General features: G+C 45.2%; 3 protein-coding genes across 3 annotated transcripts; 2 read left to right on the top strand and 1 right to left on the bottom strand.

Moving 5' to 3' along the window:
* The first annotated feature begins 1,758 nt into the window (after positions 1-1,758).
* Positions 1,759-5,091, top strand: LOC120656318 (ultraviolet-B receptor UVR8-like). Its single transcript, XM_039934371.1, has 6 exons — positions 1,759-1,891; positions 2,667-2,959; positions 3,038-3,375; positions 3,453-3,860; positions 4,078-4,444; positions 4,622-5,091. Exons 2-6 carry the CDS (start codon positions 2,723-2,725, stop codon positions 4,898-4,900), a joined length of 1,629 nt encoding a protein of 542 aa, XP_039790305.1. The 5' UTR covers positions 1,759-1,891; positions 2,667-2,722; the 3' UTR covers positions 4,901-5,091.
* An 882-nt stretch (positions 5,092-5,973) lies between these two features.
* Positions 5,974-9,893, bottom strand: LOC120656317 (actin-related protein 3). Its single transcript, XM_039934370.1, has 10 exons — positions 9,521-9,893; positions 9,175-9,424; positions 8,869-9,093; positions 8,526-8,672; positions 7,927-8,019; positions 7,479-7,598; positions 7,037-7,147; positions 6,831-6,959; positions 6,614-6,712; positions 5,974-6,488 (listed from the first exon to the last, which is right to left on the bottom strand). The coding sequence occupies exons 1-10, from the start codon at positions 9,565-9,567 to the stop codon at positions 6,408-6,410; spliced, it is 1,302 nt and encodes a 433-aa protein (XP_039790304.1). The 5' UTR covers positions 9,568-9,893; the 3' UTR covers positions 5,974-6,407.
* Positions 9,894-13,425: 3,532 nt separating this feature from the next.
* Positions 13,426-16,385, top strand: LOC120654134. Its single transcript, XM_039931695.1, has 2 exons — positions 13,426-14,738; positions 16,095-16,385. Exon 1 carries the CDS (start codon positions 13,535-13,537, stop codon positions 14,732-14,734), a length of 1,200 nt encoding a protein of 399 aa, XP_039787629.1. The 5' UTR covers positions 13,426-13,534; the 3' UTR covers positions 14,735-14,738; positions 16,095-16,385.
* Positions 16,386-17,519: the final 1,134 nt, after the last annotated feature.

Below are 17,519 nucleotides of genomic sequence, written 5' to 3'. Positions count from 1 at the left end.
CGAAAGCGACGCGCATGGGATGGAGTCAAAACTATTAGGGGCGGAGCCAGGAAGTTGATTTTTTCATTATTAAGAAGGCCAACCATATAAATTTATATAAAAATTTAATCAAAATTTAAATTTATAATGTAAATTTGGGGATCATGGGGCCAGCCCCGTGTCGTCGTCACACCCCCCCCCCCCCGAAACTATTGTGCTCATTTCGTTTCGTGCCTCGTTGTCCAAAGAGATGCTTCTTTTTTGAAAAAAAATAGTAAATGAGTGTGTGACGTTTTTACGTGCTGTAGCATCGACATCCACTATCCTTCATTGAAAACAAAAGTGCTTTTCACTAATCATGGCTCTGGGACTCGTCTAGACCGAAATGACATCCAACTTCACCTCGAGCAAATTCACGGTGATATATGAACAGAGATGATTTTAATCGCTTGATCCAACCGCGCGACTTGTGCGATGTGTCCTCTACTCTCTTTCTCTCTTGGATAAGTTGTGTTGACACTCTATCGCCGGAAAAGTTTTTCTGCAAATAGCTCCATGCATACATCCTCTTGCGAACTTTAAAAACCTCAAGAGTCGAGAGGGGAGCGAAAACCTCAAGAGTCGAGAGGGGACCGACTGTAAAAAGGTGATTTTATTTTAATATTAAAGGTATACGGTAATCACTAGATACAAATATACAATCCAGAATCAACAATTTACATAAATATACATTAATCGCTGGTATTTTAGTTTTGAGTAAAGTCCATCATCAATCTCTAAACTTGTATTGTTATGTCATTCCGGTTCCTAAACGTGCAAATCGACCGCTTAGATCATCAAAATTATTCATCTGGGTTATCTCGGTCCTAACTTATTCGGTTGTGTCATCTCGGTCCTAAACATAGAAATGAACCATTTAGATCCTCAAACTTGCTCGGTTGTATCATCCTGGTTCCTAAACTTGATTTTGAGTCTTATCTAGGTCAAAACAATACGATCTAAAAACTCTTTATAAAAAATAATTAATAACTTTTCATATAAACTCGAATGAAGACAAACTTTATATCAAATTTGTAGCTCTCGACTTGATTTATAACTTTGTAGTTGAAAAGTTTCTGAATTAAAACTGTTTAGAATCCCAAAATATTGTTGTAAGTCTATAGATTTTAAAACTTAAAACTTAAAATTAAATTTTGGGACATTAAAAATTTTTAAATAAAAATCTTTTCAACTACAAAGTTGTAGACCTTGTCGAGGGCTACAATTTTAACATAAAATTTATTTTTATTCGAATTCATCTGAAAAAGTTATGAGATACTTTTTTATATTTTTTTTCAAAAAAGGTTATGAATTATTTTTTAATATAGAATTTTTAGATCGTCTTGATGAAACTCAAAATCAAATTTAGGAAACAAATTAAGGATCTAAACGAATGATTTCTAAGTTTAAAGATCAGGACGACATAGCGGAACATGTTTGAGGATCTAAACAATTAATTTGCAAGTTTAGTAACTGAAATGACATATCCGAATAAATTTAATAACCGAAGATAGATTTTACTTTTTAATTTTAATATTTGAAAAGATTTCTCTCAGAGTCGCTTTTGGTAACCTCCGTCCTCAAGAGTCAAGACGCAGGCTTGGTCGTTGGGATGCCCGCTGTTTATCCATCCGCGACTCTCGAACAGTGACCGTCTGACCGAGTGGTGGAGCCCGATGACGCTGACGTGGCATTTACCCGCGCATCTATAAATACGGGAGTGACGCCTCCCCTTCTCCCTTTCTGAACTAACTTCCCAGGCCCGACACCTCGCCGCCGCTCCGCGCCCCTCACCCGGTCCCCGACCCCGAGGTTGCGCACGCTGCGGCCGGCCTGCGAGGATCGGATGAACCAACCCATCGGATAAATCCGAGTACGGCGACCGGACTGTTTTCTCGCTTGATTCCGTTCGATTTCGATGCTCCATGCTACCGCCTGATTTTTCTCCCCGCAATTTGGTCTTCTGGGGATTTTTCTGTGGGGATACAGCGGGGGATAACGAGTTTTGGGGGGAATCTGACGGAATCGGATCGGTTTCTGGCCGCGCCGGGTCGATCGGATGGGAAAGGACTCTCCTTTTCATGGGTTGTGGGGATCTGTTGGTTCCGCTGGTTCTTCTCCGGCGGCGACGGCAACGGCGGTGTGCGGGATTGGGGATTTGGGTGCTGGACAGGGGAATCAACATGTTTGGTGCCTTAAAGGATGGGATTTTGGCGATCTGGCCATCTGGGTGTCGATGGTGCGGGTGGAACTTTGGCCTGCGTTGCGATTTGATCACGGATCATCTTTGTTTCACTTTGGGGGTTCACCCCTCGAGTCGTGCGCTGAATTGGAGATGATCAGTGTACATCCCTGTCGTTGGGGACTGATCTGCGTCCATCTTGATTTCGTGATGCAATTCTGCTTTCGATCGACAGATTTGTTTTTATTTTCTTCTTATTCTCTCCTCAGCCTGTCTTTTGCAGAAAACAACTTAGAAGAATCAGAAACTGTGAATGTGGTCATCGAATTATTTGTTGTCCTTCCAGTTGGTCTTAACTTCTTCATTAATCATCGCTGCACTTTCACTTAAGTGCGAAGTTGATATGCTGCTTAATCTGTATGTCAAGTGTCCAACTGGCTAACTGACATTTGCCTTTTCTAATCAGACTGACTTCTTTGCTCCCGTTCATCTGTACTACATTGCAACAGCACTGCAAGAATCATGCAGTGCCCCATGGACGCTGCTGCTAGTGGGACCTCACCAGTGATGCAATGCCATAGCATTGCTGATGAGTCGACCTCCCATTCATCTCCTTTGCCAATGGTTCTGGAACGTTCTCAGCGCCACTGCTATGGAGATGGAACCCCGGGTGAATTCCCCCTTGCTGTGAGCCCCTCCATTGTCCTCCATGTGCTTTCGGCCTGTGATCTGGACCCAAAAGATCTCGCCGCTCTGGAGGCAAGTCATACTACTACACTCAGTGCTTTGTTTAAACAGACGCTGCTACTGATGAGTTGAGTCTCTCTATCGTGTCAGGCTACATGTACATTTTTCAGTAAACCTGCAAATTTCGCACCCAACTTTGCATTGTCGCTTCCAGAGCTAGCAGCATTTGATATGTGCCAAAAAAAGACCATGTTTAAGCTGATGACTCAAGAAGAAAAGGATCGTCTGAAACAACAGTGTGGAGGCTCCTGGAAGCATGTTCTTAGGTACATTTTGGTTAGAGAGAAGAATTGCTCTCGGGTCATTGCTGGGCCAGGCCATAGTATAGTTATAACAACAAGTGGAGATGTATATTCGTTTGGGGCGAACTGCTCCGGTCAGCTTGGCCTCGGGGATTCAGAAGACCGGTTCAAGCCATGTCTTATCAGGTAATATTTCGTTTTTTTTTTCTGAAATGGGACTATTTTAGTATTTACCAGTGTCATAGCTGGCATCTCCATGTTAGGTCTCTACAAGGAATCAGAATCACACAAGCTGCAGTTGGATCAAGACGGACTATGCTTGTGAGTGACACAGGAAGGGTCTATGCATTTGGCAAGGATAGTTTCAGGGGTGCTGAAACAGTTGAGCCTGCTCATACTACTCAGATAACAATTACAACTCCTAAGATAGTGGAGTCACTGAAGGATGTGTTTGTAGTTCAAGCTGTTATAGGGGGTTACTTCTCTGCAGTTCTATCTAGAGAGGGACGAGTTTACACTTTCTCATGGGGCAAAAGCGAGAGGCTTGGCCATAATTCGGAACCTTCAGATGTGGAGCCTCGTCTTCTCTCTGAACTTGAGGATGTCCCTGTTGCATATATCTCTGCAGGAAATTGCTACCTCCTCATGTTGGCATACCAACCAAATGGAATGTAAGGTCCTCCTCTGTCCATTTTTCTAAAATGACAGTATATGTTACTGACTACTGAGTCTTTTTTTTTCTTTGTGAAAAGAAGGTATTTTTTCGAATTTGGAGCTTTTGTTCTGTAGTTTTCATAAAACTTAACGTGTGTTGATAATGAAACTTGTCATGCTTGGAGGTTTTCAAGTGTATGGAAGGTTTTAACAGTGCGTCCTGAATATACGCAGGTCTGTGTATTCTGTAGGGTGTGGTTTAGGGGGCAAGCTTGGGCATGGGTGCAAAAATAATGAGGGCATGCCCAAGTTGATCGAACACTTTCAGTCCTTGAGCTTTAAGCCAGTTTCAATATCAGCTGGCACTTGGCATGCCGCTGCCCTTGGCGCTGACGGACTTGTGTGCACCTGGGGTTGGGGACACACTGGTTGTTTGGGGCATGGTGATGAGGAATACAAGGCTGTTCCCACAGTGGTAGAAGGATTACGCAACGTGAAGCCCGTTCATCTCTCCACTGGTGAATACACGACCTTTGTCGTCACAGATAACGGGGATGTGTACTCCTGTGGATCCGGCGAATCCTTGAATTTAGCTTTTCAGGTGGGTTCATTCTTTCTTGCTTATATTTGAAAATATATAGCAATTGTATGTCAAGTAGTAGATGGGCTGGCTACTAATACTAAAAACCATGATTTCGGTAGATTCATGTTGATTATGCACACTGATGTCATGTTTCATGTCCATCAGTGTTTTGAGATACCTACCGTTTGTTCTCAGGGGGATGACGATGAGGCGGAGGAGGAGGTTCCAGATTGCTCAACCCCGAGCATCGTTGAGTCGCTCAAGGCGCTGAACAAGAAGGTCGCGCAGGTCTGCCCGACGAATGCCTCCTACTGGCTGAACTCGGAGATGGGGCACCCGCACACATTTGCGGTGATGGAGTCCGGCGAGCTGTGCGCGTTTGGGGGAGGGGCCAGAGGCCAGCTCGGCGTGAAGCTCCTTGAGGGCGTGGAGAAAGTGAGCGTCCCGATGCATGTTCCAATTAACCTCAGCTGAGCCCACTCCAGCTTCAGCCACATTCTGGTTGCTCCTCATTCAGAGCAGTGGTAAGCTTAGACATGGTAGGTTGTAAATACTAGGGAGGCTTTTGTTTGGTTTATCTGAACTCCTTTGGCTATTGCTGCTGGATTGAAGTTTACCTTATCTGCAATCGCGCTGTCACCCAACTCCGTGGCCGTGTCACTAAATCAGTGTCCATGTCCTGTGCTGTTCGATCATATATTAGTGCCAGGCCTAGTCAAGAAAGAGGTGATTACTGATTACAGCCTCTGAGCTGCAAAATTGGCTAACAGGAAAATGAGGCCATCCTAACACTACCCAGTAACAGAAAGCCGGAAGAGAGTATTTGTGCCCCGGCACAGCTTGGTCAGTACCGTGCCCCGTGGAGGCTGGCGCTGGCGGCTTCCCTACCATTCCCAAGGACGCGGGTTTGCCGGGAAAATCTATTTATCGCATATGCGATTTTCCGTCACCTCATCGCAGAAGAGGGCGCCGCGGCTCCTATTCATCTTCTCCGTTGAGGTAAGCAATGGCCGGAGGTTGGGGAGGGGGAGGGGGTGGTAGGTGGGGAGAGCGGCCGCCGGCGACCTCGCGCGGCGGCCGGGGTGGTGGAGGGCGGCGGCGGAGCTTTAGGGTTCCGGGTTACCTAGGTTTGGGGAGCTCCATGGCTGCTGGCGATAGAAGAGGAGGGGCCCCAGGCGGCGGAGGATGGGCGGCGGCGACGGTTCGGCCGGCGGAGGGTGAGGCGGCGCTCCAGCGCCGCCGGCCGGGGTAGGACTCCCGGTGGGCGGCGGCCGGCGGCGGGGGCGAGAATAAGCCGGCGGCGCAGTGGCGATGAGCTTGGTTAGGGTTGGCGGCGGTGGAGGCGCCGGGGGCAGCGGCGGATGGCGGGAGAAGCCTTCTGCGATGCGTTTCTTCCCCTCGCATATGCGGGGAATAGACTCCCCCGGTTTGCCACCCTAGCTTGTTGATGCCTCGGCAGTCGGCACTGCCGTGCTGTTTGCCGCGGCAAGGCGTGGCGGCATTAACATAAGGGAGGATTGACGCCCAAGAAGTAACCCAACACCAGATCACCAGGAAAGAACATCGTTAAATGAATCAACATGTAGTAGATCTACAAGGCGCAATGCCGCATCTCTTGAAACAACAATTTTGACGCTACAAATTACAACGCGCCGCAAGTTAGCAAAGATTATATAGTACAACAGCAGGCCGATTGGGCACAACCCATGCGGGTGAGGAAGCCGTTGCCAGGCAGGCTACCGGCATCTAACAGAGCAATGAAGAGATATATAAGATGCAATGTGTCTATCTATGAGCACTTTGGTTGGTTTGTACAACTCGTGCGGCGAGCCTTCTACTGGATCTCTCGTCAGGCTGCCTCAACCATCAGTCTCCTCATTGTTGCAGGAGACGTGCAGGCGATGACTGATTGCATGGGGGAGACACTTTGTGATGTCCAGTTTGAGGATTTGCTCTCCGGTTTAACGCACCGGGGTTCTATTCAATACATCCCTTTGAAAACAGGATTTGTTCGGCAGATGCTCGCACCGTACTCTTCGTATTCTGCTTTTGTGTGGCAAGCCTGGTTACAGAGAAGACTTGACGTAATTAGTTGTAACTCACATACTGAAAAGGAGCATCACAGCATGGTCAACAAGCCAACAATACTTCACACTTTTCACAAGAATTGATAAAGCTGCAGAATACCTCGTAGAACTCTGCTGTGGAAGCAAGCACAGAACCGCCAAACCATACTGCATATCGCTGAATCGGATGACTGACCACATTCACTTCTATAGGTTGTGCCTGGAAATTAATTAAATTTAGGTGTAAATAAAAAGCCATAACAAAAACATTCTTGGTTGGTTCAGTGCCTTTTTTTCCCATTCAGAAGGTGAGTAAGAGCAAATAAGGAAGTCCGTACCTTAGGATCTCCACTAATAAGCCGAGTATTAGATGCACGGACCCGTGCATCCACTATCTTTTTTAGGTCCCGTTGTAATCTCCGATGGAAATCCTTAAACATAGTCGATCCTCCAGACAAGACAATATTCTGTACCAGTGGGAATAAATTCAAAACTTCTGTAATGTCTAAAAACAGGAAAAAAACATCTCTCTGATCATACATACTTTATACAGAGCTCTTCTTGTGTCGATTGGGGCTGATTGGATGCACTTGTCAATAACAACTTGTAAAGGAGTGGTGAAGTCACTATTGTAAATCTCTGGGTTGAAGAATATCTGCACACATTTTGCAGTACTATGAGAAGATCGAATTAAAATGAGCAGTGATAACAAAATGTATAATACAATGTTTCAGGGTTCTCCCAAAAAAAGTTTGCATTGCGGTTACATTCAAGACCATAGAGCTTGAACTCAAACTAGTTATCCTATGAAGCCAACTTAACTCAGGTACAAGACAAACAATGCAAACTAAATTAACAAGCGGGAGTAGTTGTGTGTGTCATGGTCTACCTTTGATCAACAAAAAGAATTTTCTTACAAGCCTGAAACAGGCATAGTAACATAGAATTTTCTACATATTGTATACTCATTTATTAAAATCAACTACCTCAGGCCCCAAGAATCGCTCATATCCAATGTCGCACGTGTATTTTGCACCAGTTTTTGGTTTGATGCCAGTCCAGTGTTTAATGTACTTCGAGGGCTCTCTGTCATGCTTATTGAATTCCTGAAATAACAAGAATGAGGTAGATCATGAATATTTTCCCTACCAAGACATCATCTTTAAAGGAAACAATGACCAGTAGAAAATATGAAACAAAAAAATGCATATGCACTTTTTAGCAACAAAAAAAAAAAGTTTAGAATGGCTTTACTTATTCAGATTCAAGTCAGTACAGGTGCTAAATGGCAACTGTTCAGCTAGGCGGTTGCTATACTAGCACTGAAAACCAACTGTGCTACCATGAAGAGGCAAAAGAGAACCTACCATCGTCCATCTTCTCCAGAATCAAAACGTGTTTGCTCCATAACTAGGCAATTAATGTAATATATACCTTCACAATGTCTGAAGAAGTATAGCAGTACATTTCTTTAACCCTCCTCGCTACATCAAAAGATTCCTCTGGCGGAATGTTCTCACCTCTTTCCTGGATGCAAGAATAGGAAGATCAGCGACTGCACATATGTTACAGTTGTTCGGGTTCGTTTTCTACAAGAAGATGATATCAAGTTATCTATGAAAAAGATTCTATGCATCCTTTGTGTATATATCAAATTTGAAGTCATTTCACCGTGCAGGATAAATGTCAATAAAAAAAGTTTAGAATTCATCATTTGTGCCCATCTACTCAGAAAGGCCTGGGCTACAAAAACTACAGTTAGGTGGCTCACAAGGTATTCACAAAAACACAACATGGACAAGTTTGAGACAACCTAACAGATTTATGGAATATCACAGGAAAATAAGAAGAAGAAGAAGGTATAATTACATTGCATGTTGCAGCTATCCGCAAAATGTTAGTGTGTCAGACGAGGAACAGACCAATGTGATCGACACATATCCTCCAAATCAAGCTCAATTTACATACTATAGTTGCTCTAGAAAAGTTGAGTACCAGCTTGTGACGATCAACAAGAAAGCAGAGGAAGCTACCTTCATAAGTTGGTGGACAAACTGGGTAACATCCTTGCCTGTAAGCGGAATAGATCTGATACTGCTCCCAATGACATAACCATCAGCCACAGGAACAATGTGGGTAGCTCCATCACCCACATCAACTACAACACCTGTCATTTCACACTGAAAACAAAGCATGAACTTCCTCATAAATATCAAGAATGTGATGGTCGTTCAACAGTGAAGAAAGGAAAACAGCAATGAATAATGAATGCATTCTCATCCATTTTCAGTCGAACTAAAAATTGACCTTCATCGCAATCTATTTTTAGCCTAAGTTATGCATGTGCTGTGCCCAGACTAAGCTCCAATGACTAACCTTGGTTGTAGTGTACCCGGCAGCGAGCGCCAGGACCGGTTGGACTGCTATATAGAGGCCAGGCACATTGAACGTCTCGAACATGATCTCTCCTGTGTACTCCCGGGTCTCAGGAGCAGTCAGAGGGCTCTCGGTTAGAAGAAAGTAATGGTCCTCCGGGTCGCACCGCAGGTAATTGAAGATGCACTGTTGCCAAAACCTCTCCATAGTATCCCAATTCTCCACCTGCAGAGTCCGTTTCACACCAACTCAATCCAACGAAATCGTGAATTGCACAAAGCAGTACAGAGGCGCAGCAGCACCCACCTGGCCATTACGGATGGGGTAGCTGAGGCTGTAGGTGCTGCTGGCGCGGGACCGCGCCAGCGCCTCCTCCCCGATGTAGAAGTCGAGGTCGGCCATGACCCCGGCGCTGTGCTGCGCGAGCCAGTTCCCCTTGGCGGGGGCGCCCCTGGGCGCCGGCTGCGCGGAGGCGGCTAAGGAGTCGTTGACGGCGACGGCGGTGGGGGTGATGAAGCAGGGCTCCACGTTCCCCGCGAACCCCATCTTCGTGTACCTGCCGCGGGAGCCCGGGGAGTCAGAGGCTCAGATCAGCAGCGCGCCTCGCCGCCGCCGCGCAGATCTAGCGAGAGGGAAGGGGGAGCGTACGTACCCGGTGCCGTTGTCGATGACGACGGCGGGGCGGGACAGGGCATCCATGGCAGGCGCCGAGCGGGGTGGTCGTCCGTCCGTCCGTCAGCGGCGGCGGCGGCAATCGAGGCGAGGCCGGGCCGAGTCGGGCGAGCGGCGGGCCGCTTCGAGCAGCGGCAGGCGGAGGCGGGCGGCAGCGGTCGCCGTCGCGGCGGGCATCCCAGCGCCAACACCACCACCCACCGCCACTGGCAACCACCGGCACCCTCGCCGAGGCAGCAACGCTCGTCCGTCTCCGGGGGGACGAAGCTTCGGGAGGAAGGGAGGTATATCTCGGGGTTGGCGGGCGGTGGAGACTGGAGAGCGAGCGGAGCGGAGGCAGCTCGAGCGCCTCCACTATGATTTGTCCTGGCGTGCGCAGTGTTAACCGAACCGGTGGGAACCGGTCCGGTTTACCGGTCAAATCGGTCCGGCCCGGTTACAGTTTGGGCCGGTATCAATTCAAAATTTAAATTTGAATTTAAAAAAAATAAAAATTCCCAAACCGGTCATACCGACCGGTAAACCGGTCTACCGGCCTCAATTCAAAATTTAAATTTGAATTAAAAAAATAAAAAAAATTCCCAAACCGGTCATCCCGATCGGTAAACCGGTCATCCCGGTCGGTATACCGGTCGGAACCGGTTGCACATGCGATTTTGAATTTAAATTTGAATTCAATCGGTTTCTACCAATTTCCGATCAAATCGGTCTTGTAAACCGCTACCGAAGACCGAACCGGTCGGATTTGTAAACCTGGGCGTGCGTGGTGACAACGCGGCGCGTTCGACTGCCGGCCGGGCGTGTCCGTCTACTCCGTCCGTCCTCGGGTTGGCGTGCGGGACGATGGCGACACCGCCACCGACGCCTCCGTGCCTGTCCTGTCCTGCTGCTTCCTCCCCACTCCTCCAGGCTGCCCGCTGACGTACCACCAGCAGCGCGGCCCGCTGGTAGCTGGGCCCGGATCTCGGTGGCCGCAAAAGGCGTCAATGGGTGTGTGAAATGGGCCGACCATTTTGGGCACGGCCCAAGCATGGCATGGCCCTTGGCTTGGGGGCAACACGAACCATCGTCGGACCGTGCACGGTCCGCTAGGTTTTTTTTTCTTTTTAATATTTAAAAAAAATCAAAATTTCAAAAATATATGTCTGTTTTGAAATATTTCAAAACTACCCCCGGTCGCCCTATGGGGGGGCGACAGGCCCTAAGTGTAATTTTTTCTTCTTCAAATTTGCAACGAGGTTCCTGGCAAAAAAAAAATACAAGAGGGCCTGTCGCCCACCCCAGGGGCGACAGGCCCCTTGTCGCCCACCAGAGGGGCGACTGCCTCCCACCCTAAAAGCGCTAAGCTCTGGGTCACGCATGCAGCTCAGTGGCCTGTCTAGAGGTTGGGTATTTGCCAGGTTTGAGTTTTAGGTTTGGGAAATTGTGCCCACCCTTAATTAGCTCTAGTCTGTTAGTGGCCTCCCGGTTGGCATGCGGAATGATCCATTGATGCTTTTTTCTTTAGATTATGATCCACTGATGCTAGCTAGAGCCAAGTCGGGTGTCTGCGCCGAACCCATCACCGCATGCTGCCAAGTCGGGAGGTTTACCTGCGCACACAGTGAGCTGGCGCCGGCCGCAACAACGGCGGATCGGGCGTGCTTGATGAGTACTTCTGCCAGAGGCCACCCACGCTCTAGAGCTGCTTGCATGTACTTCTGCCAGTCATCACAGAATACTTATCCAGTTATACTCTTTACTTCACTACCTTATTCAATAATCCGTAAAAACTAAGTATGTAATTCAACTACAACGTATAAGTATTCATAACTACGTGATGACACTCAAATTCTATGCTGTATATGTGAAATTCTATTCTAAATCGTAATTAATTTATAAACACGTCTCTAATAGTACTGCAATTGTATTAATAAATGCGTAGTACTAATTTTCTAAACTAATTTACTACTACGTAACTAAAAACTAAAGTATCATTAAACTCCTATCGTTGCACGCCGATCCGCCGTTGCTGCGGCTGGCGCCAGCTCACTGTGTGCGCAGGTAAACCTCCCAACTTGGCAGCATGCGGTGATGGGTTCGGCGCAGACACCCGACTTGGCTCTAGCTAGCATCAGTGGATCATAATCTAAAGAAAAAAACATCAATGGATCATTCCGCGTGCCAACCGAGAGGCCACTAACAGACTAGAGCTAATTAAGGGTGGGCAAAATTTCCCAAACCTGAAACTCAAACCTGGCAAATACCCAACCTCTAGACGGGCCCCTGAGCTGCATGCGTGACCCAGAGCTTAGCGCTTTTAGGGTGGGAGGCAGTCGCCCTTCTGGTGGGCGACAGGCCCCTGTCGCCCGTTGGGGGGGGGGGGCGACAAGCCTCCTTGCATTTTTTTTTTGCTCGGAACCTTGTTGCAAATTTGAAGAAAAAAAATTACACATAGGGCCTGTCTCCCCCCCATAGGGTGACCGGGGGTAGTTTTGAAATATTTCAAAATGGACATATATTTTTGAAATTTTGATTTTTTTTAAATATAAAAAAGAAAAAAACACAGTCCGCTACCTTGCAGGTGAGCCGGCACGAGCTTGGGCCGACTAGACTGGAACTTTTATTTTAGGTATCGTTTGGTTTTTTAAATAGCTATGACTATCGAATGCTCTGATGTGAATTTGAATGTTTGATGTCAATTTAATATAAAAATAATTGCATAAGTTATAATTAGGGCTCTAGATAAATTTATTAAGTATAATTAATATATAATTAGCAGATAATTATTGTAGCAATTAGTGCTCCTAATTAATGTTTAAACATGCGATGTGACCAAACTTATGATTGAAACTTTAAGGCTGTGTTTAGTTCGCGAAAAAATTAAATTTTGGTACTGTAGCACATTTCGTTGTTATTTGATAATTAATATCTAATCATGGACTAATTAGGCTCAAAAGATTCATCTCGTATGAAACAATTAAACCATGTAATTAGGTTTTTTAATTATATTTAATGTTCCATACATGTGTTCGAAATTTTGATGTGACGTGTAATGTAGGAAATTTTTTAGAACTAAGCATAGTCTAAAAAACAAACACGGCAATCAGTCTTGCTTTGGGAATCTCCTGAGCTCATAAGGTGTCAGTCAGTCACTCACTCTGTTCGCTTGGCTTGTCAGTCAACCAGCCAGCAGTGCTTTTCTTTCGTACCAAATCAGCATCAATCACCAACCACCAGTCAGCTAGCAGTACTTTTCTCTCATAACAAATCAGACACCGGAAATCAGTTTGACTAGACTGGAGGTAGCCGATGGCGCCAAACTTGGACGCCGGGCACCTTTTCAATAGCCTGATGAATTCTGTTGCGTATGTACTTCTTGGCTGTAAGCATGGAAAGTATAGATGACCCCTTTTTCTAATCCTGAGCACAAGCTGAATGCTTACTTAGCATGCAAATTATGGGTGATTCCGTTGGCCTCGAGTTGAATTAACCTTTTTAGAGTTTTCAATTATGGTACTGGAAAGATTTGCATCTTTTCAGATGATATGTACGTAATTTAGATTTTTTTTACAATAGCACATACTCCATCCGTCATACAAATAGTATAGTTTTAACATTAAATTTTGTCCCACAAAGAGTGTAGTTTTAAATGTAGTTTTTGATCCAGAAAATCAAATCAACAATACAGTTTTCGATCATAGTTGTTAAAAGTAATTAGGGATAATAAAATTCTTTCTTTGCATGAGCAATATGTCTAAAATTTTAATTTTGCGGGACGGAAGAAGTAGGTAAAAAGACTCGGTTACTCAAACCCTACCATTCCCACCGCCCACGGCTCGGCTCCTTGCCTTCGACACCACTCGGTTCCTTCTCTTCCACACCACACCACGCCGCCCAAAACCCCTTCTCTTCCACACCACACCACGCCGCTCCAAACCCCAAAGGCCCAAAAACCCATCGATCCCCTTTCGTCCTGCCCCATCACCGAGCTCCGGCAGTCGGCTTGCCTGCCATGGCCTCGCCGGCGCCGGCACCGTCGAGCGCCAGTCGTCGGCGCGGATCCCGACCGCCCTCACCGACGGCCTCCTCGGTGGGATCCTCGCCCGCATTCCCACCCCGAAAAAGGATCCGGTCCGGGCGTCCGCCTCCCTTCCTCGGGTTGGCCTGCTACGACGGCTTCTACCCCGCCACGGGGCCCCACCCATCCGCCAAGCGCGCCATCGCCCTCGCTCGCAAGGCCGATTTCGAGTACTTTTTCGTGCCGTGTGTGCCGGAGGAGGAAGCCTGGGGCTGGTTCCCCCTGGACGCCCGCGACGGCCGTGTCCTCATCCAGTCCAAGTACTTCCCCGATGACCCCGACGGCGGCGGCTTCCCCCGCCCTCGCTTCATGAACTACGCCGTGTGCGATCCCCTGTTCAAGCGATACGTGCTGCTCCCACCTATACCTGACGACATAACCCTCAATGAGGGGAGCCTTCTTGATTTTGGGATCTGCCTTGCTCCCTCCCAAGAGGATGAGGCCGATAAATCATTCAGGGTGATATGCGTCGCGCGGTACAAGACCAAACTGGTCGTGCTCGTCTTCTCTTCTGTGACTAGGCAATGGGGAATCGCCACATCTTCAAACTGGAGTTCTTTGGGCACAGAAGAGCCTCCTAACCTCTATGGCTTGGGGCGCTTTGACTATGTTGATGGCTGCTTCTACTGGACAGTGCCTTCGCCGGACAAAATTCTCGTGCTTGATGCCCTCAAGATGGAGTTATCTGTTATCAACTATGCTCATCGTGTGGAGGACGGCTTTCGGGCTTGCATTGCAGTTGATAGAGAAGGAACCCCTGGGATGCTCACTGTTGGTGAATACTTGGGGAATGGAGAGTTTCGCTTCTCTCGCATCGCGAAACAAAGTGACCATGAATCTCCCAATGAACGCCTGTCGGAGAATATTATACAATTGCCCAGCTACTATAATGAGTACTTCACTTTAGGTGCAGCTGAGGGATTTATTTTCCTTCGAGGCATTCCAGAAGATGAGGAAGTTGAAGACTCTTCATCACAGGATCTTTACATGGAACCTGAAGTAGTAGAATATTATTCGCTGAATGTCAAGACTGCTGAATTTGAGATGGTCTGCATGATGGACATGGACAAGTGTTACAATAATGTTTGCCCATACTTCCGCTTTTCATCACCATCGGCAAAAAAATGTGTTTGAAGTGGTAAGCTTGAGGTCATAATGCTTATCAATGCGTGGTTCTTTTATAGTACTTATTTTTGCATACGTTAGCAGTAGTTTGCTGTCTAGTTGTTCATGTAGAAGTAAGCTACTTATTTTGGGGCACTCAGTTTATCTCATCAATGTTGCAATGTAGCTTGTATGCTGTCGCCTGTCTGGCAAGCAAATTGTCAGTGGTATATGTTCTCATTTTTAGATGGTCCTCTAGCTGTTAATCATCTTGTTATATTTTCTAAGGTAGTATTTTTTTGGGATAACGTGCTCCCAAGTTTTGGCAATTAACTGGAGAATGAATATTTTGTATCCAGAAAATGTTGAAGATAAAAATAGGTATAACAACTAGAAAACTTTGTTAATGTCCTGAAGGACCTGAGCCTGGATCTTTAGCTGGGAATCTTTGTTCTTGTAAAGTATAACAGCTACAAAACACTGCAGTTCTGCTTGCTGTTCAGTACGTGCCTCTTTTGTAAGTTAACTACAAATGTTGGAAGTTTATTTTAGGTCGCATTGCCATTCCATTCCCAAACCCCAAATAATCTCTTCGTTTCATATTATAACATGTACAGCCTTTTTCGACGAATTCACCGCACACATAAATTGTTTGCTTGATTCCTTTTGGCAGTATATTTAAATTTGGATTAAGTAAATTGAGTTTGAGTGAAGTAATTTGAAGCGTACGGTATATGCATATGGTGTACACAGAGCTGTATAGATAAATAGGCATACATAGTTAATTATATACAAACAAAAGTAGGACATACTCCCTCTGTTTTTATTTATATGTCATATTAGGTTTTTATTTACATGTCGTATTAGGTTTGTCTTATGTCAAACTTGACTAACTTTAATAGAAACAAGGTTTCCACCAAGATGTTGATGATTCTGTTGAGCAGAAGAAGAATTAAAGGAAAAGAGAAATACATCAAAGGGAGGGAGTAAATTTGGTTTTCACCTGAATGCACGCAGCTGTAGTCCCCTTATATTTCTCAATAGCTACACAATCAGAATGCTCCTCTGATCAAACACGAAGGTTCTGATAATTCTGCATGTGCTAAAACCATCATCTTTGCTTCATTAGTATAATGCACTTTATTAGAAGAGACGACCAGCAAGTACTCTCGCGTTGACAGCAGGCGGGTTTCACCGTTCAACACAGGCATTCAATATGAATCTTGTGGCACGTGTTCTTTGTTTCCATGCAGAAGATTCTGAACTCTTTCTCTTTCTCTTTGTGGTGTCTTTCTGGGTGCTTTGGACAACTCGTAACAAAGGAATGATTTGTGGGGATTTTATGGGGAATCCGACTGAACTGCTTTTCAAATTGTTCTCTTATCTGCAGCGTTGGCTAAAGCGACTGAATGCTGGTGATCAAGAGCGATTGGACTTGATGACAAAGACGACGCGTGCGTGGACTGAAAATTTCATGGTGCAGCGACGGGTGGTTGTTTCGCTGGAGGATTTTCTTTAGCTTCTATTGGTCTGTTTTCTGGTGTTAGCTGCGTTGGTGTCTGGTTAGCGGTGGCGAAAACATGACTGTCTTTCTGTCTGCTTTAGAAAACTGGTGTCCCCAGTTCGTTGGAGTCTGTATCAAACTTCATTTGCTTTCTTAAAAGCAGGGTTATCCTGTTTGGTTTGCTATAACTCACCTTCTGTTTGGTTGTAGTGACTAAGGCCCTGTTTAGATCCATAAAGTCAAAATGCAAAATTTTTGTAAATCGTGGTTGTAGTGACTAAAGCCCTGTTTAGATCCATAGTCAAAATGAAATTTTTTTGTAAATCGCTTGCATGGAGTACTAAATGTAGTCGAAAAATAAATTGCATTATACAAATGGACTGTAAATCGCGAGACGAATCTAATGAGTCTAATTAGGACATGATTAGACACAAAATTGCTACAGTAATGCTACAATAAATATGCTCTAATGATGGATTAATTAGTCTCATTAGATTCTTCTCGTAGTTTATAGACGAAATCTATAATTAGTTTTGTGATTAGTCTACATTTAATACTTCAAATGTTGAAGATTTTTTTTTCAAAAATCCAAAAAACCAAAATGCAAAGTGATCTAAATAAGGCCTAAAGCATTTTAATATTGTGAAACAAAGATCATTGTGCTCCCAATGAATGCTAATCTGGTAGGGTTGGAGGCAAACTTCACAAGAACCAACTTTTGCAATCTGTCCGATCTTTCCATCGACAATCTTTTTTTTTCCCAGCCTTGAAACTGACTGAGCTAACCTTTTCTTTTTATCCATACCTACTTCCTGAACCGTCAGCGCGATTAGCATAGCACAAAAGGGATCCGTATGTCTGTTAATTGAAATGGGCGTTGAAAACAATCTTATGTGTTAGAATCAATGGATGTGTTTGGTTAGTTTTCGCGATATTTTTTTCGAAAGAATCTTGTATGCATAGTGTATTAACGAAGTTTATTTGTAAAATTTTTTCATAGATAGGTGCAAATTTGCGAGCCGAATCTAATGAGACTAATTAGTCCATGATTAGATACAATAATGCTACAGTAACTATGCTCTAATTATCCTCTAATCGTACTGTCAAAGACTTTATTAGATATAGTAACTGCTACAGTACCATATTTGCGGAGGTGATTTTGTAATTAGACTTCATTTAATACCTTTAATTAGTGGTCAAAGCAGCGAAAAATTTCACCAAATTTTTTTCATCCCAAACCAAACACGACCATGTTGGAAATAACACGCTATAGTTTGCTATTAATTTTTTAGAGATCTACTGCTACGCTAT

The sequence above is a fragment of the Panicum virgatum genome, chromosome 1N, assembly GCF_016808335.1.
Source record: "Panicum virgatum strain AP13 chromosome 1N, P.virgatum_v5, whole genome shotgun sequence".
In the NCBI taxonomy this organism is placed as follows: domain Eukaryota; kingdom Viridiplantae; phylum Streptophyta; class Magnoliopsida; order Poales; family Poaceae; genus Panicum; species Panicum virgatum.
The sequence above is the reverse complement of the archived record's forward strand: the minus strand, read 5'-3'. Positions and strand labels throughout refer to the sequence as shown.